The sequence below is a fragment of the Coregonus clupeaformis genome, unplaced genomic scaffold, assembly GCF_020615455.1.
Source record: "Coregonus clupeaformis isolate EN_2021a unplaced genomic scaffold, ASM2061545v1 scaf0380, whole genome shotgun sequence".
In the NCBI taxonomy this organism is placed as follows: Eukaryota; Metazoa; Chordata; class Actinopteri; order Salmoniformes; family Salmonidae; genus Coregonus; species Coregonus clupeaformis.
Genome location: NW_025533835.1, coordinates 381,504 through 399,317, shown reverse-complemented (window position 1 = coordinate 399,317; position 17,814 = coordinate 381,504). Strand labels below are relative to the sequence as shown.

General features: G+C 44.0%; 1 protein-coding gene across 1 annotated transcript; it reads right to left on the bottom strand.

The window, feature by feature from the left end:
- Positions 1-780: 780 nt before the first annotated feature.
- LOC121556731 (lysophosphatidylcholine acyltransferase 1-like) lies at positions 781-14,741 on the bottom strand. Its single transcript, XM_041870617.1, has 2 exons — positions 14,405-14,741; positions 781-1,195 (listed from the first exon to the last, which is right to left on the bottom strand). The coding sequence occupies exons 1-2, from the start codon at positions 14,522-14,524 to the stop codon at positions 1,043-1,045; spliced, it is 273 nt and encodes a 90-aa protein (XP_041726551.1). The 5' UTR covers positions 14,525-14,741; the 3' UTR covers positions 781-1,042.
- Between the last annotated feature and the right edge of the window lie 3,073 nt (positions 14,742-17,814).

The window sequence follows — 17,814 nt, the reverse complement described above, 5'->3', positions numbered from 1 at the left end:
GTGGTTGTAGTGTCTCTGTTTTTTTTAATTGAAAGGTAATGTTAGGAATAACGTATCTCAGAGTGAACCACAGAGGGTTAGGGTTAACATTTCTCAGAGTGAACCACAGAGGGTTAATGTATCTCAGAGTGAACCACAGAGGGTTAGGGTTCATGTATCTCAGAGTGAACCACAAAGGGTTAGGGTTAATGTTAGGGTTCATTCCTATTTGTTACATTCTTATTTGTTTATGTGGGACCCCATTTTCTTTTTCAGAAGCAGCCCCTATTCTTCCTGGGGTCCACAAAAAACACAAAACATGACAAGTAACAAAACACTGATAGACAAGGACAGCCACACAAATACAACGATATACACAACAATACACAAAAAAATCATAATAACACAAACAATACAACAACAAAAATAATGTGTGTTAGAGTGTGTCTGTTAGATTGTGTCTGTGTGTGTTAGTGTGTGTGTTAGTGTGTCTGTGTGTGTTAGTGTGTGTGTTAGTGTGTCTGTGTGTGTTAGTGTGTCTGTTAAGAGTGTGTCTGTGTGTTATAGTGTGTCTGTGTGTGATAGTGTGTCTGTTAGAGTGTGTCTGTTAGAGTGTGTCTGTTAGAGTGTGTGTGTGTGTTAGAGTGTGTCTGTGTCTGTTAGAGTGTGTCTGTTAGAGTGTGTCTGTGTGTGTTAGAGTGTGTCTGTGTGTGTCTGTGTCTGTTAGAGTGTGTCTGTTAGAGTGTGTCTGTGTGTGTTAGAGTGTGTCTGTGTGTGTTAGTGTGTCTGTGTCTGTTAGAGTGTGTCTGTGTGTGTTAGAGTGTGTCTGTGTGTGTGTGTGTATGTTAGAGTGTGTCTGTCCCCTCACAGTCCCCGCTGCTCCCATGAGATGTTGTTTAATCTTTTCTTAAAGGTAATGTTAGGGTTAATGCTAGGGTTATATAAGGGCTATGTCCCTTCTCCACAGAGACTGTGGTTCCACCACCATCTTGTTGCGTCCCACAGAGAGTTGAAGTTAGGGTCAGAGGGTTAAAGGGTAAAGGTTATAGAGGTATGGGTTAGGTTAGCATACATACTTCCTCCATAAGGACTGGGGTTCCACCACCATCTTGTTGCGTCCCACAGAGGCGATGAAGGCGAAGGGCCAGGCCAGCAGCATCATGAAGGCTGCCAGGAACAACCGGATGGGGAACAGAGTCACCGTCATCAACGCTATCTGAATTGAGACAAAGATGGAGAAGAGAGATTTAGATAGACAGGAACAGCTTGGATAGATAAGAGATATTACTGATAACATGATAATGAGATCATCTCCTTTTCCCAACCCCCAAGAAAAGGATTTGAGGCTGCTGCACACATACAATATGGTTTCTAGACCTATCTACTATGTTTACAAGTCAAACAGTCAGCAAGAGTATCTCCAGCACCTTTTATGATGTCTGGCTTTCAGCGCTTATCTTAAGTCAACATTTATCTTTCTGTTATCACGACTACTGTGTTGCACACACACACAACTGTTTCTCCTATATTCATTTAACCGTGGCCTATTATATACTGAACAAAAATATAAAACGCCACATGCAACAATTTAAAATATTTGATTGAGTTACAGTTCATATAAGGAAATCAGTCAATTGAAATAAATTAATTAGGCCCTAATCTATGGATTTCACATGACTGGGCAGAGGCGCAGCCATGGGTTGGCATAGGCCCACCCACTGGGGAGCCAGGCCCAGCAATTTATAATGAGTTTTCCCCACAAAAGGGCTTTATTACAGACAGAAATACAGCTGTCCGGGTGGCTGGTCTCAGACGATCCCGCAGGTGAAGAAGCCGGATGTGGAGGTCCTGGACTGGCGTGGTTACAAGTGATCTGTGGTTGTGAGGCCGGTTAGATGTACTGCCATATTCTCAAAAACAACGTTGGAGGTGGCTTATGGTAGAGAAATGAACATTAAATTATCTGACAACAGCTCTGTTGGACATTCCTGCAGTCAGCATGCCAATTGCACGCTCCCTCAAAACTTGAGACATCTGTGGCATTGCGTTGTGTGAAAAAACTGCACATTTTAGAGTGGCCTTTTATTGTCCCCAGCACAAGGTGCACCTGTCTAATGATCATGCTGTTTAATCAACTTCTTGATATGCCACAACTGTCAGGTGGATGGATTATCTTGGCAAATGAGAAATGCTCACTAACAGGGATGTAAACAAATTTGTGCACAGAATTTGAGAGAAATAAGCTTTTTGTGCCTATGGAAAATGTCTGGGATATTTTATTTCAGCTCATGAAACATGGGACCAACACTTCACATGTTGCGTTTATATTTTTGTTCAGTAATATATATCAGTACCAGTCAAAAGTTTGGACACACCTACTCATTCAAGGGTTTTTCTTTATTTTTACTATTTTCTACATTGTAGAATAATAGTGAAGACATCAAAACTATGAAATAACACATATGGAATCATGTAGTAACCAAAAAAGTGTTAAATCAAAATATATTTTATATTTGAGATTCGTCAAATAGGCACCCTTTGCATACTCTTGGCATTCTCTCAACCAGCTTCACGAGGTAGTCACATGGAATGCATTTCAATTAACAGGTGTGCCTTCTTAAAAGTAAGTTTGGGGGTATACAGAAGATAGCCATATTTGGTAAAAGACCATTCTATATTATGGCAAGAACAGCTCAAATAAGCAAAGAGAAATTACATTCCATCATTACTTTAAGACATGGGGTCCTCTGTAGCTCAATTGGTAGAGCATGGCGCTTGTAACGCCAGGGTAGTGGGTTCGATCCCCGGGACCACTCATACGTAAAAATGTATGCACAGATGACTGTAAGTCGCTTTGGATAAAAGCATCTGCTAAATGGCACGTTATTATTATTATTATTACATGAAGGTCAGTCAATACGGACAAATTCAAGAACATTTAAAGTTTCTTCAAGTGCAGTCGCAAAAACCATCAAGCGCTATGATGAAACTGTCTCTCATGAGGACCACCACAGGAATGGAAGACCCAGAGTTACCTCTGCTGCAGAGGATAAGTTCGTTAGTTACCAGCCTCAGAAATTGCAGCCCAAATAAATGCATCACAGAGTTCAAGTAACAGACACATCTCAACATCAACTGTTCATAGGGGACTGTGTGAATCAGGCCTTTATGATCGAATTTCTGCAAAGAAACCACTACTAAAGGACCAAGAAACTACCTAGAAACACGAGCAATGGACATTAGACCGGTGGAAATTTGTCCTTTGGTCTGGAGTTCAAATTTGAGATTTTTGGTTCCAACCGCCGTGTCTTTGTGAGACGCGGTGTGGGTGAACAGAAGATCTCCGCATGTGTATTTCACACCGTAAAGCATGGAGGAGGAGGTGTTATGGTGTGGGGGTGCTTTGCTGGTGACACTGTCTATGATTTATTTAGAATTCAAGACACACTTAACCAGCATGGCTACCACAGGATTCTACAGCGATACGCAATTCCCATCTGGTTTGGGCTTAGTGGGACTATCATTTGTTTTTCAACAGGACAATGACCCAACACACCTCCAGGCTGTGTAAGGGCTATTTTACCAAGAAGGAGAGTGATGGAGTGCTGCATCAGATGACCTGGCCTCCAAAATCCCCTGACCTTAACTCAATTGAGATGGTTTGGTATGAGTCGGACCGCAGAGTGAAGGAAAAGCAGCCAACTCCTTCAAGACTGTTGGAAAAGCATTCCAGGTGAAGCTGGTTGAGAGAATGCCAAGAGTGTGCAAAGCTGTCATCAAGGCAAAGGGTGGCTATTTAAAGAATCTCAAATCTCAAATATATTTTGATTTGTTTAACACTTTTTTGTTTACTACATGATTCCATGTGTTATTTCATAGTTTTGATGTCTTCACTATTATTCTACAATGTAAAAAATAGTAAATATAAAGAAAAACCCTTGAATGAGTAGGTCCAAACTTTTGACTGGTAGTGAATATTCATTTAAATTATTGTCACCGCTGCAAAAAATATTATGTCTATTTTTTAAATATATATATATATATATATATATATATATATACACACAGAAGATAGCCATATTTGGTAAAAGACCATTCTATATTATGGCAAGAACAGCTCAAATAAGCAAAGAGAAATTACATTCCATCATTACTTTAAGACATGGGTCCTCTGTAGCTCAATTGGTAGAGCATGGCGCTTGTAACGCCAGGGTAGTGGGTTCGATCCCCGGGACCACTCATACGTAAAAATGTATGCACAGCCTCCACTCTTCTGGGAAGGCTTTCCACTAGATATTGGAACATTGCTGCAGAGACTTGCTTCCATTGAGCCAAAAGAGCATTAGTGAGGTCGGGCACTGATGTTGGGCGATTAGGCCTGGCTCGCAGTCAGCGTTCCAATTCATCCAAAAGTTGTTCGATGGGGTTAAGGTCAGGGCTCTGTGCAGGCCAGTCAAGTTCTTCCACACCGATCTCGACACACCATATCTGTTTGGACCTCGCTTTGTGCACAGGGGCATTGTCATGCTGAAACAGGAAAGGGCCTTCACCAAACTGTTGCCACAAAGTTGGATGCACAGAATCGTCAAGAATGTCATTGTATGCTGTAGCGTTAAGATTTCCCTTCACTGGAACTAAGGGGCCTAGCCTGAAAAAGCCCCAGACCATTATTCCTCCTCCATAAAACGTTAGTTGGCATTATGCATTCGGGCAGGTAGCGTTCTCCTGGCATCCGCCAAACCCAGATTTGTCTGTCGGACTGCCAGATGGGGAAGCGTGATTCATCACTCCAGAGCACGCATTTCCACTGCTCCAGAGTCCAATGGCGGCGAGCTTTACACCACTCCAGCAGACGTTTGCCGTTGCGCATGGTGATCTTAGGCTTGTGTGCGGCTGCTCGGCCATGGAAAACCATTTCATGGTCCCAACGAACAGCTCGTGCCGACGTTGCTTCCAGAGGCAGTTTGGAACTCAGTAGTGAGTGTTGCAACGAAGACAGACGATTTTTACGCGCTATGCACTTCAGCACTCGGCGGTCCCGTTCTGTGAGCTTGTGTGGCCTACCACTTCGCGGCTGAGCCGTTGTTGCTGTGTGCTCGATTTTATCCACCTTTCAGCAACGGGTGTGGCTGAATTAGCCGAATCCACTAATTTGAAGGGGTGTCCACATACACTATATTTAAAAGAAGTATGTCTGCTACAGAGGGACAAGAGAGAGCCATGAGAAAATGAGTTTTGATCAGTCATGGAAATAAAAGTGCTGAAAACAAATTGGCTCCCTATTTAAAAAGAAGATGGAGAACAAGTTATGAAGGAAAAATACTGGAGGTAAAGGAGCAGGTACAGCCAACTATCGCAAAAATAATATTGAGATATTGTTAAAATTATACAATATATCGTCAAAAATAATATCCTGATACGCAACTGTATAGATTTTTTCCCCATCACTAATTTCGGCTGAGACATTCTTTTAAATGGATAGTGGTTGGCTCATAGGGTGCAATTTGGGACAAACACACAGACAGATGTAACTCAAACGTCAACACAGCCTGTGAAACATCATGACAGATTGACCATAACCACACTGACGATATGTAAGATTGGTAAAATGAGTGGAACATCAACTGAGTATTTAAGGGCTGATTTCTTTCATTCAACAGAATGTCTTTACAAGATTGGCCCGACATCTTGAGATCCTCCTGTGGGAGATGTTGAACTGAACCAAGGCTGGGAGGCTTTTGTGTAGGAGTGACTGGTAGTTGGGACTGCTGCCATACAAACCACACAGAGACATAATTCACAGACGTCAACACAGCCAGGAGAAACATCACAGTGGATCAACTATCATGGCTACAACCAGATTTGGTAAAAGCGACCTGACAAAATAAAATATTTTACAACGGTAAAGGGAAACACTGCTTTAAACAACATCTGGTGATCAATACATCCCTCTGGCCTCATGTAGCAGATCGGGATCTATTTAACTCACTCACTCAGCCTGAATTGGCCAGTTTTTCAGTGGCACGACTGCGTAAGACACTTCAGGAGGGTGGTCACGTGTTTGTGAGGCAGATGTCCTGGGTATGAGCAGTGTGACATCCTTTACACTACATAATACAATACATCCCTGTGGGCTGGCTCTAGAATGGGACAATACATCCCTGTGGGCTGGCTCTAGAATGGGACAATGGTATAGCCTGGTCCCAGCTCTCATGTCTCCTTGTCATGTTAGGCATGATGACACAAACAGAGTGCTGACCCATGCTAGCAATGTCCCCAACAACCATTCAGAGAGCTGGTCAACAGACTGCCAAAGCCACAACACAGGGTGCAGTAGGATAGGACAGTTCACCTAGCCTACATTTTCTCAAGCTCATTTAAATTAGCTTCATTGGTCTAGATCAAAAATAATTTTCACCACGACCCTGAATGGAGCGCAGAATAACCTACATTATGAATGGAATTCAGTGTCATATACATGAACCAGAGTAATGCATTCTGGGAAATATCTATAGAGAATCAATGCATGAGAATACATGCAAGCCACACTGAATGAAAACATGCTGTGTAACTAAATGGAGAGGGGGAGTCAGTGGTTTCAGCCATGTTACCATGACAATGGAGCCTAGAGTTGCAAAGAGGAGAGATAATAAGCCTACAACTAGCAGGATGTAAAAGCAACAGCAATGTTTCCCCCCTCTCAACTGTGACACAGACCTTTTCAGTCGTGTAACGACTTACATAAGGTTACATACCAAGTGAACCGCGGTGAAACCTAGCCTACATTGTAGTGAAGCACTGAGGTTAGCTTCACACAGGAAACTGTTCTCATGATGGTCACGCATTGCATAAGTTGAAACAGAGTGCCATTTATGGTAGTCATTTCATTTGAAACACTTCTAAACAGGAGACAGTTGAGACACAAGATTCTAATGCACGGTTATTCCAATCCTACCGTGGCGGTACTGACTACTACTGGTTTTCTGTTCTACCTGATAATTAACTGCACCCACCTGGTGTCCCAGGTCTAAATCACTCACTGAGGAAATAATGAAAATTAGCATTGACACTGTCTTCAAGGTCCAGATTTGAGGCTTCTAATGAGCAGGCCAGTTATTTTCATGACAGGGAAAGAAACAGAAGAGCAACAACAGCCTACAGCGTGATGCAGGCTGGGTGCTGAGGCCTACAGGTATTTCAAATCATAAAACACAATATCAGGGGAGCCTGACCACCTGTAATCACTGAGGACCAATCTATTTAAATCACTAGCAACAAAGCCTGACCACCTGTAATCACTGAGGACCAATCTATTTAAATCACTAGCAACAGAGCCTGACCACCTGTTATCACTGAGGACCAATCTATTTAAATCACTAGCAACAGAGCCTGACCACCTGTTATCACTGAGGACCAATCTATTTAAATCACTAGCAACAGAGCCTGACCACCTGTAATCACTGAGGACCAATCTATTTAAATCACTAGCAACAGAGCCTGACCACCTGTAATCACTGAGGACCAATCTATTTAAATCACTAGCAACAGAGTCCTGACCACCTGTAATCACTGAGGACCAATGTATTTAAATCACTAGCAACAGAGCCTGACCACCTGTTATCACTGAAGACCAATCTATTTAAATCACTAGCAACAGAGCCTGACCACCTGTAATCACTGAGGACCAATCTATTTAAATCACTAGCAACAGAGCCTGACCACCTGTAATCACTGAGGACCAATCTATTTAAATCACTAGCAACAGAGCCTGACCACCTGTTATCACTGAGGACCAATCTATTTAAATCACTAGCAACAGAGGGTAGTCTATATCATCATCATCATCATGTGGCTTTATTTTCCATTCGATACATTTTCAGGCTGATACAGTATTAGGCATTATAAAGCCCACATTTTGCATAGTTATGTGGAGTTTAATTACCGGGACTGTAAATGGCCCAAGGGTCGTTAGGTCTCTAATAGGGAAATGAAATCCTCATTGACTTGTTGGTTTATCTGGATATAAGGTTCAGATAGAACCACCACAGGTGAGGTCACTATAGATTCAGATAGAACCACCACAGGTGAGGTCACTATAGATTCAGGTAGAACCACCCCAGATGAGGTCACTATAGATTCAGGTAGAACCACCCCAGATGAGGTCACTATAGATTCAGGTAGAACCACCCCAGGTGACTATAGATTCAGGTAGAACCACCCCAGGTGAGGTCACTATAGATTCAGGTAGAACCACCACAGGTGAGGTCACTATAGATTCAGGTAGAACCATCCCAGGTCACTATAGATTCAGGTAGAACCACCCCAGATGAGGTCACTATAGATTCAGGTAGAACCACCCCAGGTCACTATAGATTCAGGTAGAACCACCCCAGGTGAGGTCACTATAGATTCAGGTAGAACCACCACAGGTGAGGTCACTATAGATTCAGGGAGAACCACCACAGGTCACTATAGATTCAGGTAGAACCACCCCAGGTCATGTCACTGTAGATTCAGGTAGAACCACCCCAGATGAGGTCACTATAGATTCAGGTAGAACCACCCCAGATGATGTCACTATAGATTCAGGTAGAACCACCCCAGGTGACTATAGATTCAGGTAGAACCACCCCAGGTGAGGTCACTATAGATTCAGGTAGAACCACCACAGGTGAGGTCACTATAGATTCAGGGAGAACCACCACAGGTCACTATAAATTCAGGTAGAACCAGTCCAGGTGATGTCACTATAGATTCAGGTAGAACCACCCCAAGTCACTATAGATTCAGGTAGAACAACCCCAGATGAGGTCACTATAGATTCAGGTAGAACCACCCCAGGTCACTATAGATTCAGGTAGAACCACCCCAGGTGATGTCACTATAGATTCAGGTAGAACCGCCCCAGGTGATGTCACTATAGATTCAGGTAGAACCGCCCCAGGTCACTATAGATTCAGGTAGAACCACCCCAGGTCACTATAGATTCAGGTAGAAAAGCCCCAGGTCACAATAGATTCAGGTAGAACCATCCCAGGTGAGGTCACTATAGATTCAGGTAGAACCAGTCCAAGTGAGGTCACTATAGATTCAGGTAGAACCACCCCAGGTCACTATAGATTCAGGTAGAACCACCCCAGGTCACTATAGATTCAGGTAGAACCACCACTGAGGTCACTATAGATTCAGATAGAACCACCACAGGTGAGGTCACTATAGATTCAGATAGAACCACCACAGGTGAGGTCACTATAGATTCAGGTAGAACCATCCCAGGTCACTATAGATTCAGGTAGAACCACCCAAGATGAGGTCACTATAGATTCAGGTAGAACCACCCCAGGTCACTATAGATTCAGGTAGAACCACCCCAGGTGAGGTCACTATAGATTCAGGTAGAACCACCACAGGTGAGGTCACTATAGATTCAGGGAGAACCACCACAGGTCACTATAGATTCAGGTAGAACCAGTCCAGGTGATGTCACTATAGCTTCAGGTAGAACCACCCCAGGTCATGTCACTATAGATTCAGGTAGAACCACCCCAGATGAGGTCACTATAGATTCAGGTAGAACCACCCCAGATGAGGTCACTATAGATTCAGGTAGAACCACCCCAGGTGACTATAGATTCAGGTAGAACCACCCCAGGTGAGGTCACGATAGATTCAGGTAGAACCACCCCAGGTGACTATAGATTCAGGTAGAACCACCACAGGTGAGGTCACTATAGATTCAGGGAGAACCACCACAGGTCACTATAGATTCAGGTAGAACCAGTCCAGGTGATGTCACTATAGATTCAGGTAGAACCACCCCAAGTCACTATAGATTCAGGTAGAACAACCCCAGATGAGGTCACTATAGATTCAGGTAGAACCACCCCAGGTCACTATAGATTCAGGTAGAACCACCCCAGGTCACTATAGATTCAGGTAGAACCACCCCAGGTGATGTCACTATAGATTCAGGTAGAACCACCCCAGGTCACTACAGATTCAGGTAGAACCGCCCCAAGTCACTATAGATTCAGGTAGAACCACCGCAGGTCACTATAGATTCAGGTAGAACCGCCCCAGGTCACTATAGATTCAGGTAGAACCGCCCCAGGTCACTATAGATCCAGGTAGAACTAACCCAGGTCACTATAGATTCAGGTAGAACCACCCCAGGTCACTATAGATTCAGGTAGAACCACCCCAGGTCACTATAGATTCAGGTAGAACCAGTCCAGATGAGGTCACTATAGATTCAGGTAGAGCCAGTCCAGGTGATGTCACTATAGATTCAGGTAGAACCACCCCATGTTACTATAGATTCAGGTAGAACCACCCCTGGTCACTATAGATTCAGGTAGAACCACCCCAGGTCACTATAGATTCAGGTAGAACCACCCCAGGTGATGTCACTATAGATTCAGGTAGAACCACCCCATGTCACTATAGATTCAGGTAGAACCACCCCATGTCACTATAGATTCAGGTAGAACCACCCCAGGTCACTATAGATTCAGGTAGAACCACCCCAGGTCACTATAGATTCAGGTAGAACCACCCCAGATGAGGTCACCATAGATTCAGGTAGAAACACCCCAGATGAGGTCACCATAGATTCAGGTAGAACCACCCCAGGTCACTATAGATTCAGGTAGAACCACCCCAAGTCACTATAGATTCAGGTAGAACCACCCCAGGTGATGTCACTATAGATTAAGGTAGAACCGCCCCAGGTCACTATAGATTCAGGTAGAACCACCCCAGGTCCCTATAGATTTTGGTACAACCACCCCAGGTCCCTATAGATTCCGGTATAACCAGTCCAGGTGATGTCACTATAGATTCAGGTAGAACCACCCCAGGTCACTATAAATTCAGGTAGATCCACCCCAGGTCACTATAGATTCAGATAGAACCACCCCAGGTCACTATAGATTCAGATAGAACCACCCCAGGTCACTATAGATTCAGGTAGAACCACCCCAGGTCCCTATAGATTCCGGTAGAACCAGTCCAGGTGATGTCACTATAGATTCAGGTAGAACCACCCCAGGTCACTATAGATTCAGGTAGAACCACCCCAGGTACTATAGATTTAGGTAGAACCACCCCAGGTCACTATAGATTCAGGTAGAACCACCCCAGATGAGGTCACTATAGATTAAGGTAGAACCACCCCAGATGAGGTCACTATAGATTAAGGTAGAACCACCCCAGATGAGGTCACTACAGATTCAGATAGAACCACCCCAGGTGAGGTTACTATAGATTCAGGTAGAACCAGTCCAGGTGAGGTCACTATAGATTCAGGTAGAACCACCCCAGGTCACTATAAGTTCAGGTAGAACCACCCCAGGTCACTACAGATTCAGATAGAACCACCCCAGGTGAGGTTACTATAGATTCAGGTAGAACCAGTCCAGGTGAGGTCACTATAGATTCAGGTAGAACCACCCCAGGTCACTATAAGTTCAGGTAGAACCACCCCAGGTCACTATAGATTCAGGTAGAACCACCCCAGATGAGGTCACCATAGATTCAGGTAGAACCAGTCCAGATGAGGTCACTATAGATTCAGGTAGAACCAGTCCAGATGAGGTCACAATAGATTCAGGTAGAACCAGTCCAGGTGAGGTCACTATAGATTCAGGTAGAACCACCCCAGGTCACTATAAGTTCAGGTAGAACCACCCCAGGTCACTATAGATTCAGGTAGAACCACCCCAGGTGATGTCACTATAGATTCAGGTAGAACCACCCCAGGTCACTATAGATTCAGGTAGAACCACCCCAGGTCACTATAGATTCAGGTAGAACCACCCCAGGTCACTATAGATTCCCAGGTCCACCCCAGGTCGTGTAGTAGCAGAGAGAACAGTCTATGACTTGGGTGGCTGGAGTAAATTCTTTGGGCCTTCCTCTGACACCGCCTGGTATAGAAATCCTGGATAGCAGGAAGCTTGGCCCCAGTGATGTACTGGGCGGTACGCACTACCCTCTGTAGCACCTTACGGTTGGATGCCAAGCAGTTGCCATACCAGGCGGTAATGCAGCTAGTCAAGATGCTCTCAATGGTGCAGCTGATTCAGGCCTCCTGTGTTGGTGTGTTTGAACCATGATAGATCCTTAGTGATGTGGACACTGAGGAACTTGAAGCTCTCGACCTGCTCCACAACAGCCCTGTCGACGTGGATGGGGGTGTGCTCGGCCCTCCTTTTACTGTAGTCCACGATCATCTCCTTTATCTTACTGACGTTGAGGGAGAGGTTGTTGTCCTGGCACCACACTGCCATGTCACTGACCTCCTCCCTATACGCTGTCTCATCGTTGTCGGTGATCAGGCCTACCACCCTTGTGTCGTTGGCAAACTTAAAGTGTTGGAGTCGTGCGTGGCCACGCAGTCGTGGATGAACAGGGAGTACAGGAGGGGACTAAGCACACACCCCTGAGGGGCCCCCGTGTTGAGAATCAGTGTGGCAGATGTGTTGTTGCCTACCCTTACCACCTGGGAGTGGCCCGTCAGGAAGTCCAGGATCCAGTTGCAGAGGGAGGTGGTTAGTCCCAGGGTCCTTCGCTTAGTGATGAGTTTTGAGGGCACTATGGATCACTTTCGTTCCCGGTTCCGTTTCTGTTCCTTGAAAAATTAAGTTATTTTCTGGTTTTGTTCCCTGAAACGGTTCAAACCCCAGATCAAAACTGAACTTGGATCCGTGTTTAGTAGCAATCATATCCTTCGCCACCGTCGTCTTACCACAGATAGTCATGACTATTCAACAAAACCATACATCATTTTGAAGTTTATTTCCAGCTAATGAAGTTGAGGGTGCAGTATTTATGAAGTTTGTCAATGAGGACACAAACTATCATATCTCAGCTAGCCAGCTAGTTTAGCCAGCTAGTTCAGCCAGCTAGTTTAGCCAGGGAAAACTGGGGTAAAAGAGCAAGCTGGGCGCACAAGCGCACTAGGCTAGTTCAGAAGACAGGTTGTTGTTTTTAATGCCCTGATATCAGGAGTTGGAGGCGAAAAGTTTGATTAAAGAATTCAGAGACAGAAACAAATAAATCAAATGACTTATAATTAAGGAGAGCAAATCTATATTCAATTCCGAAATTAGCTATAACTGTCAATAGTAAAACAAAGCTTAAAACGAGGGCGGCAGGTAGCTTAGTGGGTAAGAGCGTTGTGCCAGTAACCGAAAGGTCGCTGGTTCTAATCCCTGAGCCGACTAGGTGAAAAATCTGTCGATGTGCCCTTGAGCAAGGCACTTAACCATAATTGCTCCTGTAAGTCGCTCTGGATAAGAGCGTCTGCTAAATGACTAAAATGTAATGTTGCAGTGAACCCCACGGTAAACTGTGCCCACAGAGTTTCTGAACCCAGAGGCGCAACATCACGATACTTCCGGGCTTGCGAAACAGACCAGGCCGGGGTTTGACAAGTCAATGAGAAGTAAAATATTATTCCTTAGTTGCTAATTTAATCAAAATCGAAAGGCACAACCTAGATTCGAGACCATGTTATTACTCCAATCTTGTGAAAGTGACACATTTTCGTCAAAAACAACTTTATATCGAAGGAGCGCCTTTGATTTGACAGCCTGCATATGCGCAGTTCGGCGCGAGACGACCGTTAGACCCGAACATGTGTTTCTACGCATGCGCCTAGCTATACAACGTCGCCATGACATCGCCTACATGTGTGATCGGGGATTTCTATTGGAGAAGCAGTTTTAGCCCATCTTCATACTGCACTGTCAGCCCCATCTTTTGATAGAAGAAGCAACGGAAGAGTTGCTGGCGTAGTGAAAGTCAGTGCTCTGCACTGTCTGGTTCTTTAACTCATCAAGTGGGATACATGCATTCCCTGGTCTATGTCATACTCCTGTACATTGTTAGCCAACTATTTTTTTTCCAGCGTTCAGCAAACTCGCACGTGCAGAACATAACGCTTGCATGGACAAGCCTCCACAGATGCTGATTGAGCAGGAATACAAAGTTATCACAAGTGATGATGTTCGTGCCTCTTGCGACCCTTTTGCAAACGACGTATCATCTTGTATTATCGCTAAAAAATCCTTAACATTGGTGGCTGGCTTATCAGCTATGTTACTTAACGCCTAACCACGCCAAGACGCGAATTGTTGTCTTATAGCTACCCTGTGTGTCGTGGTTTATGTGTAAGGTAATGCGCGGGTTCGAAATATTATTCCAGCTTGTTGTGAAGACTTCGTAGCTAAAGTATGCGAGCCAAGTGAGCAACATGTAGCCAGCCTTCTAGCTAACGTTAGTTGCTAGTCAGTTAGGCTAGCTAAATACCTTAATCGGTAGTTAGCTGGCTAGCGAACCCTTATATAAATCTAGCCTGTCTCTATCGATTTTTAAACTAAACAGGTGAACGTGTTGCACCAGTTGTAATATTTTCGCTTACCTTTGCCTTTTCGAGCGGGGTGAATCTCAAGTCATGCACAAAAGGGTTCCTAAATGGTGGAGCGAGTTCCTTCTTCCCATCTCCTTCCCCAGGACACCGTCTGATGGTCGGGAACCTCATCCTCAACGAACCCGAGAGGATGGAACCTGTATCGGAAACGCGACAGCAGCGAATTTGTCTTATGTAAATCTCCACAACGTTGTTTTCGTGTCTGTGTCTAGCTAATTCCGGCACACATGTTATTATCTTCAGAGGCTGGAGGATTAGCCAAGGATCATGTATTTGAAGTCGGCCAATAGCTTCCCTCGTACGCAGTACTGATGTCAGACCAGCTAGACTGCTATCCTAACTGGCAGACTACCGTTGCTAGAAAAGTCCCCCCTCCTGGCTGCTTCTTGAGAACGCATGCGCCTAGTTGTCTGAGTTGACTCAAGATAAACATACACATTTTAGTCGTTTAGCAGACGCTCTCATCCAGAGCGATTTACAGTAATGAGTGAATACATGTTCGTGCAGGTCCCCCGTGGGAATCGAACCCACAACTCTGGCGTTGCAAGTGCCATGCTCTACCAACTGAGCCACACGTGTTCTCAAACCTTTGTTGTATTTATAATAATTTCATAAACTGTTAAATGTTTGCAGAGCTTATAAAACACAACAATAATGATAATAATTTGTGTGGCGCTTATATTAGCCCAGTTACACACAATTGTGTAATGGAAATGTTTTTGTTGTTGTTGCATATCCCAACTCCACCTGAGACACTCGCAGGGAGTGGGGTCACGGCCAGGGTCCCCATTGTCGAGGCTACCTGCCGCCCCTATATTGGTTGGGAATTGTGTGATTCGTTATTATGATGCTTGCCTATTTATTTTTGTATCGATTAATTGCATTGGTGTTTCAGTCCTTGGTATTTATTCATCAGAATTTGCATGAAGTAATTTGCACATAAAACGTCTGTCCAGTGCCATATAATACGTGTTTAAAGCAGCACACCAGGTCTAAATGTAGTCTGTAACATGGTACATTTCTTCACTTAGGAATCGAACATACTACTTATCTAATAATCTAAGAGCTGAATTTAGCAATATTGCTGAATATTTGCTCAGGCTGCAATTTATGCAAATAATGAAGCATTGTAACAGGCTAATGATTCTCTCTAACAGTAGAAGAGATGGGAAACCTGTCCTTTTGGTTTGCTGCTATGGCAACAGGTGACTTTCTTTCTCATTGACCCTCTCTCTTCTCCAGACTGCTAATGTAGTAGCAGCAATACAGTATGTTTTGCATGCTGTAGGCCTACATAGCAAATGCACAATCATTAAGCGTCAGCACTGATTTAAAGGCCCAGTGCTGTCAAAAATGTAATTTTAATGTGTTTTTATATACACTGCATGTACAAAACATTAAGACACCTGCTCTTTCCATGACATAGACTGACTAGGTGAATCCAGGTGAAAGATATTATCCCTTATTGATGTCACTTGTTAAATCCACTTCAATTTGTATTTGTATTTATTAGGGATCCCCATTAGCTGCTGCCAAGGAAGCAGCTACTCTTCCTGGGGTCCAAACATATTAAAGCACTTACATTACATATACAACAAAATATAAAACAGTACATCATATGACATTATTACACCACTACCTATCTACAATACAAAATGTTTAATACCACCATACAACAATATCACAATGTGTGCGTATGCATGTGTCTATACCCTTGTGTGTGTCTCTTCACAGTCCCCGTTGTTCCATAAGGTGTATTTTTACCAGTTTTTTAAATCTGATTCTACTGCTTGCATCAGTTACCTGATGTGGAATAGAGTTCCATGTAGTCATGGCTCTATATAGTACTGTGTGTCTCCCAATAGTCTGTTCTGGACTTGGGGACTGTGAAGAGACCTCTGGTAGCATGTCTTGTGGGGTATGCATGGATGTCTGAGCTGTGTGCCAGTATTCCAAACAGACACCTCGGTACATTCAGCTTATCAACACCTCTAACAAAAACAAGCAGTGATGAAGTCAATCTCTCTTCCACTCTGAGCCAGGAGAGACTGACATGCATGTCTTTAATGTTAGCTCTCCGTGTACTTTTAAGGGCCAGCCGTGCTGCCCTGTTCTGAGACAACTGCACTTTTCCCAAGTCCCTCTTTGTGGCACCTGGCCACACTACTGAACAGTAGTCTAGGTGCGACAAAACTAGGGCCTGTAGGACCTGCCTTGTTGATTGTGTTGTTTAGAAGGCAGAGCAGCGCTTACAGTGTCTTGCGAAAGTATTCACCCCCCTTGGCATTTTTCCTATTTTGTTGCCTTACAACCTGGAATTAAAATTGATTTTTGGGGGGGGTTGTATCATTTGATTTACACAACATGCCTACCACTTTGAAGATTCAAAATATTTTTTATTGTGAAACAAACAACAAATAAGACAAAAAAACAGAAAACGTAAGCGTGCATAACTATTCATCCCCCGCCCCCAGACCCCATCCTTCAATTCTGACCAGTTTCCCAGTCCCTGCCGATGAAATACATCCCAACAGCATGATGCTGCCACCACCATGCTTCACTGTGGGGATGGTGTTCTCAGGGTGATGAGAGGTGTTAGGTTTGCGCCAGATATAGCGTTTTCCTTGATGGCCAAAAAGCTCAATTTTAGTCTCATCTGACCAGAGTACCTTCTTCCATATGTTTGGGGAGTCTCCCACATGCCTTTTGGCGAACACCTTTTCTGGCCACTCTTCCGTAAAGCCCAGCCCTGTGGAGTGTACGGCTTAAAGTGGTCCTATGGACAGATACTCCAATATCCGCTGTGGAGCTTTGCAGCTCCTTCAGGGTTATCTTTGGTCTCTTTGTTGCCTCTCTGATTAATGCCCTCCTTGCCTGGTCCGTGAGTTTTGGTGGGCGGCCTTCTCTTGGCAGGTTTGTTGTGGTGCCATATTCTTTCCATTTTTTTATAATGGATTTAATGGTGCTCCGTGGGATGTTCAAAGTTTCTGATATTTTTTTATAACCCAACCCTGATCTGTACTTCTCCACAACTTTGTCCCTGGCCTGTTTGGAGAGCTCCTTGGTCTTCATAGTGCAGCTTGCTTGGCGGTGCCCCTTGCTTAGTGGTATTGCAGACTCTGGGGCCTTTCAGAACAGGTGTATATATACTGAGATCATGTGACAGATCATGTGACACTTAGATTGCACACAGGTGGACTTTATTTAACTAATTATGTGACTCCTGAAGGTAATTGGTTGCACCAGATCTTATTTAGGGGCTTCATAGCAAAGGGGGTGAATACATATGCACGCACCACATTTCCGTTATTTATTTTATAGAATGTTTTGAAACAAGTTATTTTTTTCATTTCACTTCACCAATTTGGACTATTTTGTGTATGTCCATTACATGAAATCCA

Coding starts and splice junctions, on each gene's coding strand:
- LOC121556731 (XM_041870617.1), bottom strand. CDS start 14,524: ATGAGGTTCCCGACCATCAGACGGTGTCCTGGGGAAGGAGATGGGAAG. Junction 1,196..14,404: donor CCCCGCTCGAAAAGGCAAAG/GTAAGCGAAAAT, acceptor GTCTCAATTCAG/ATAGCGTTGATGACGGTGAC.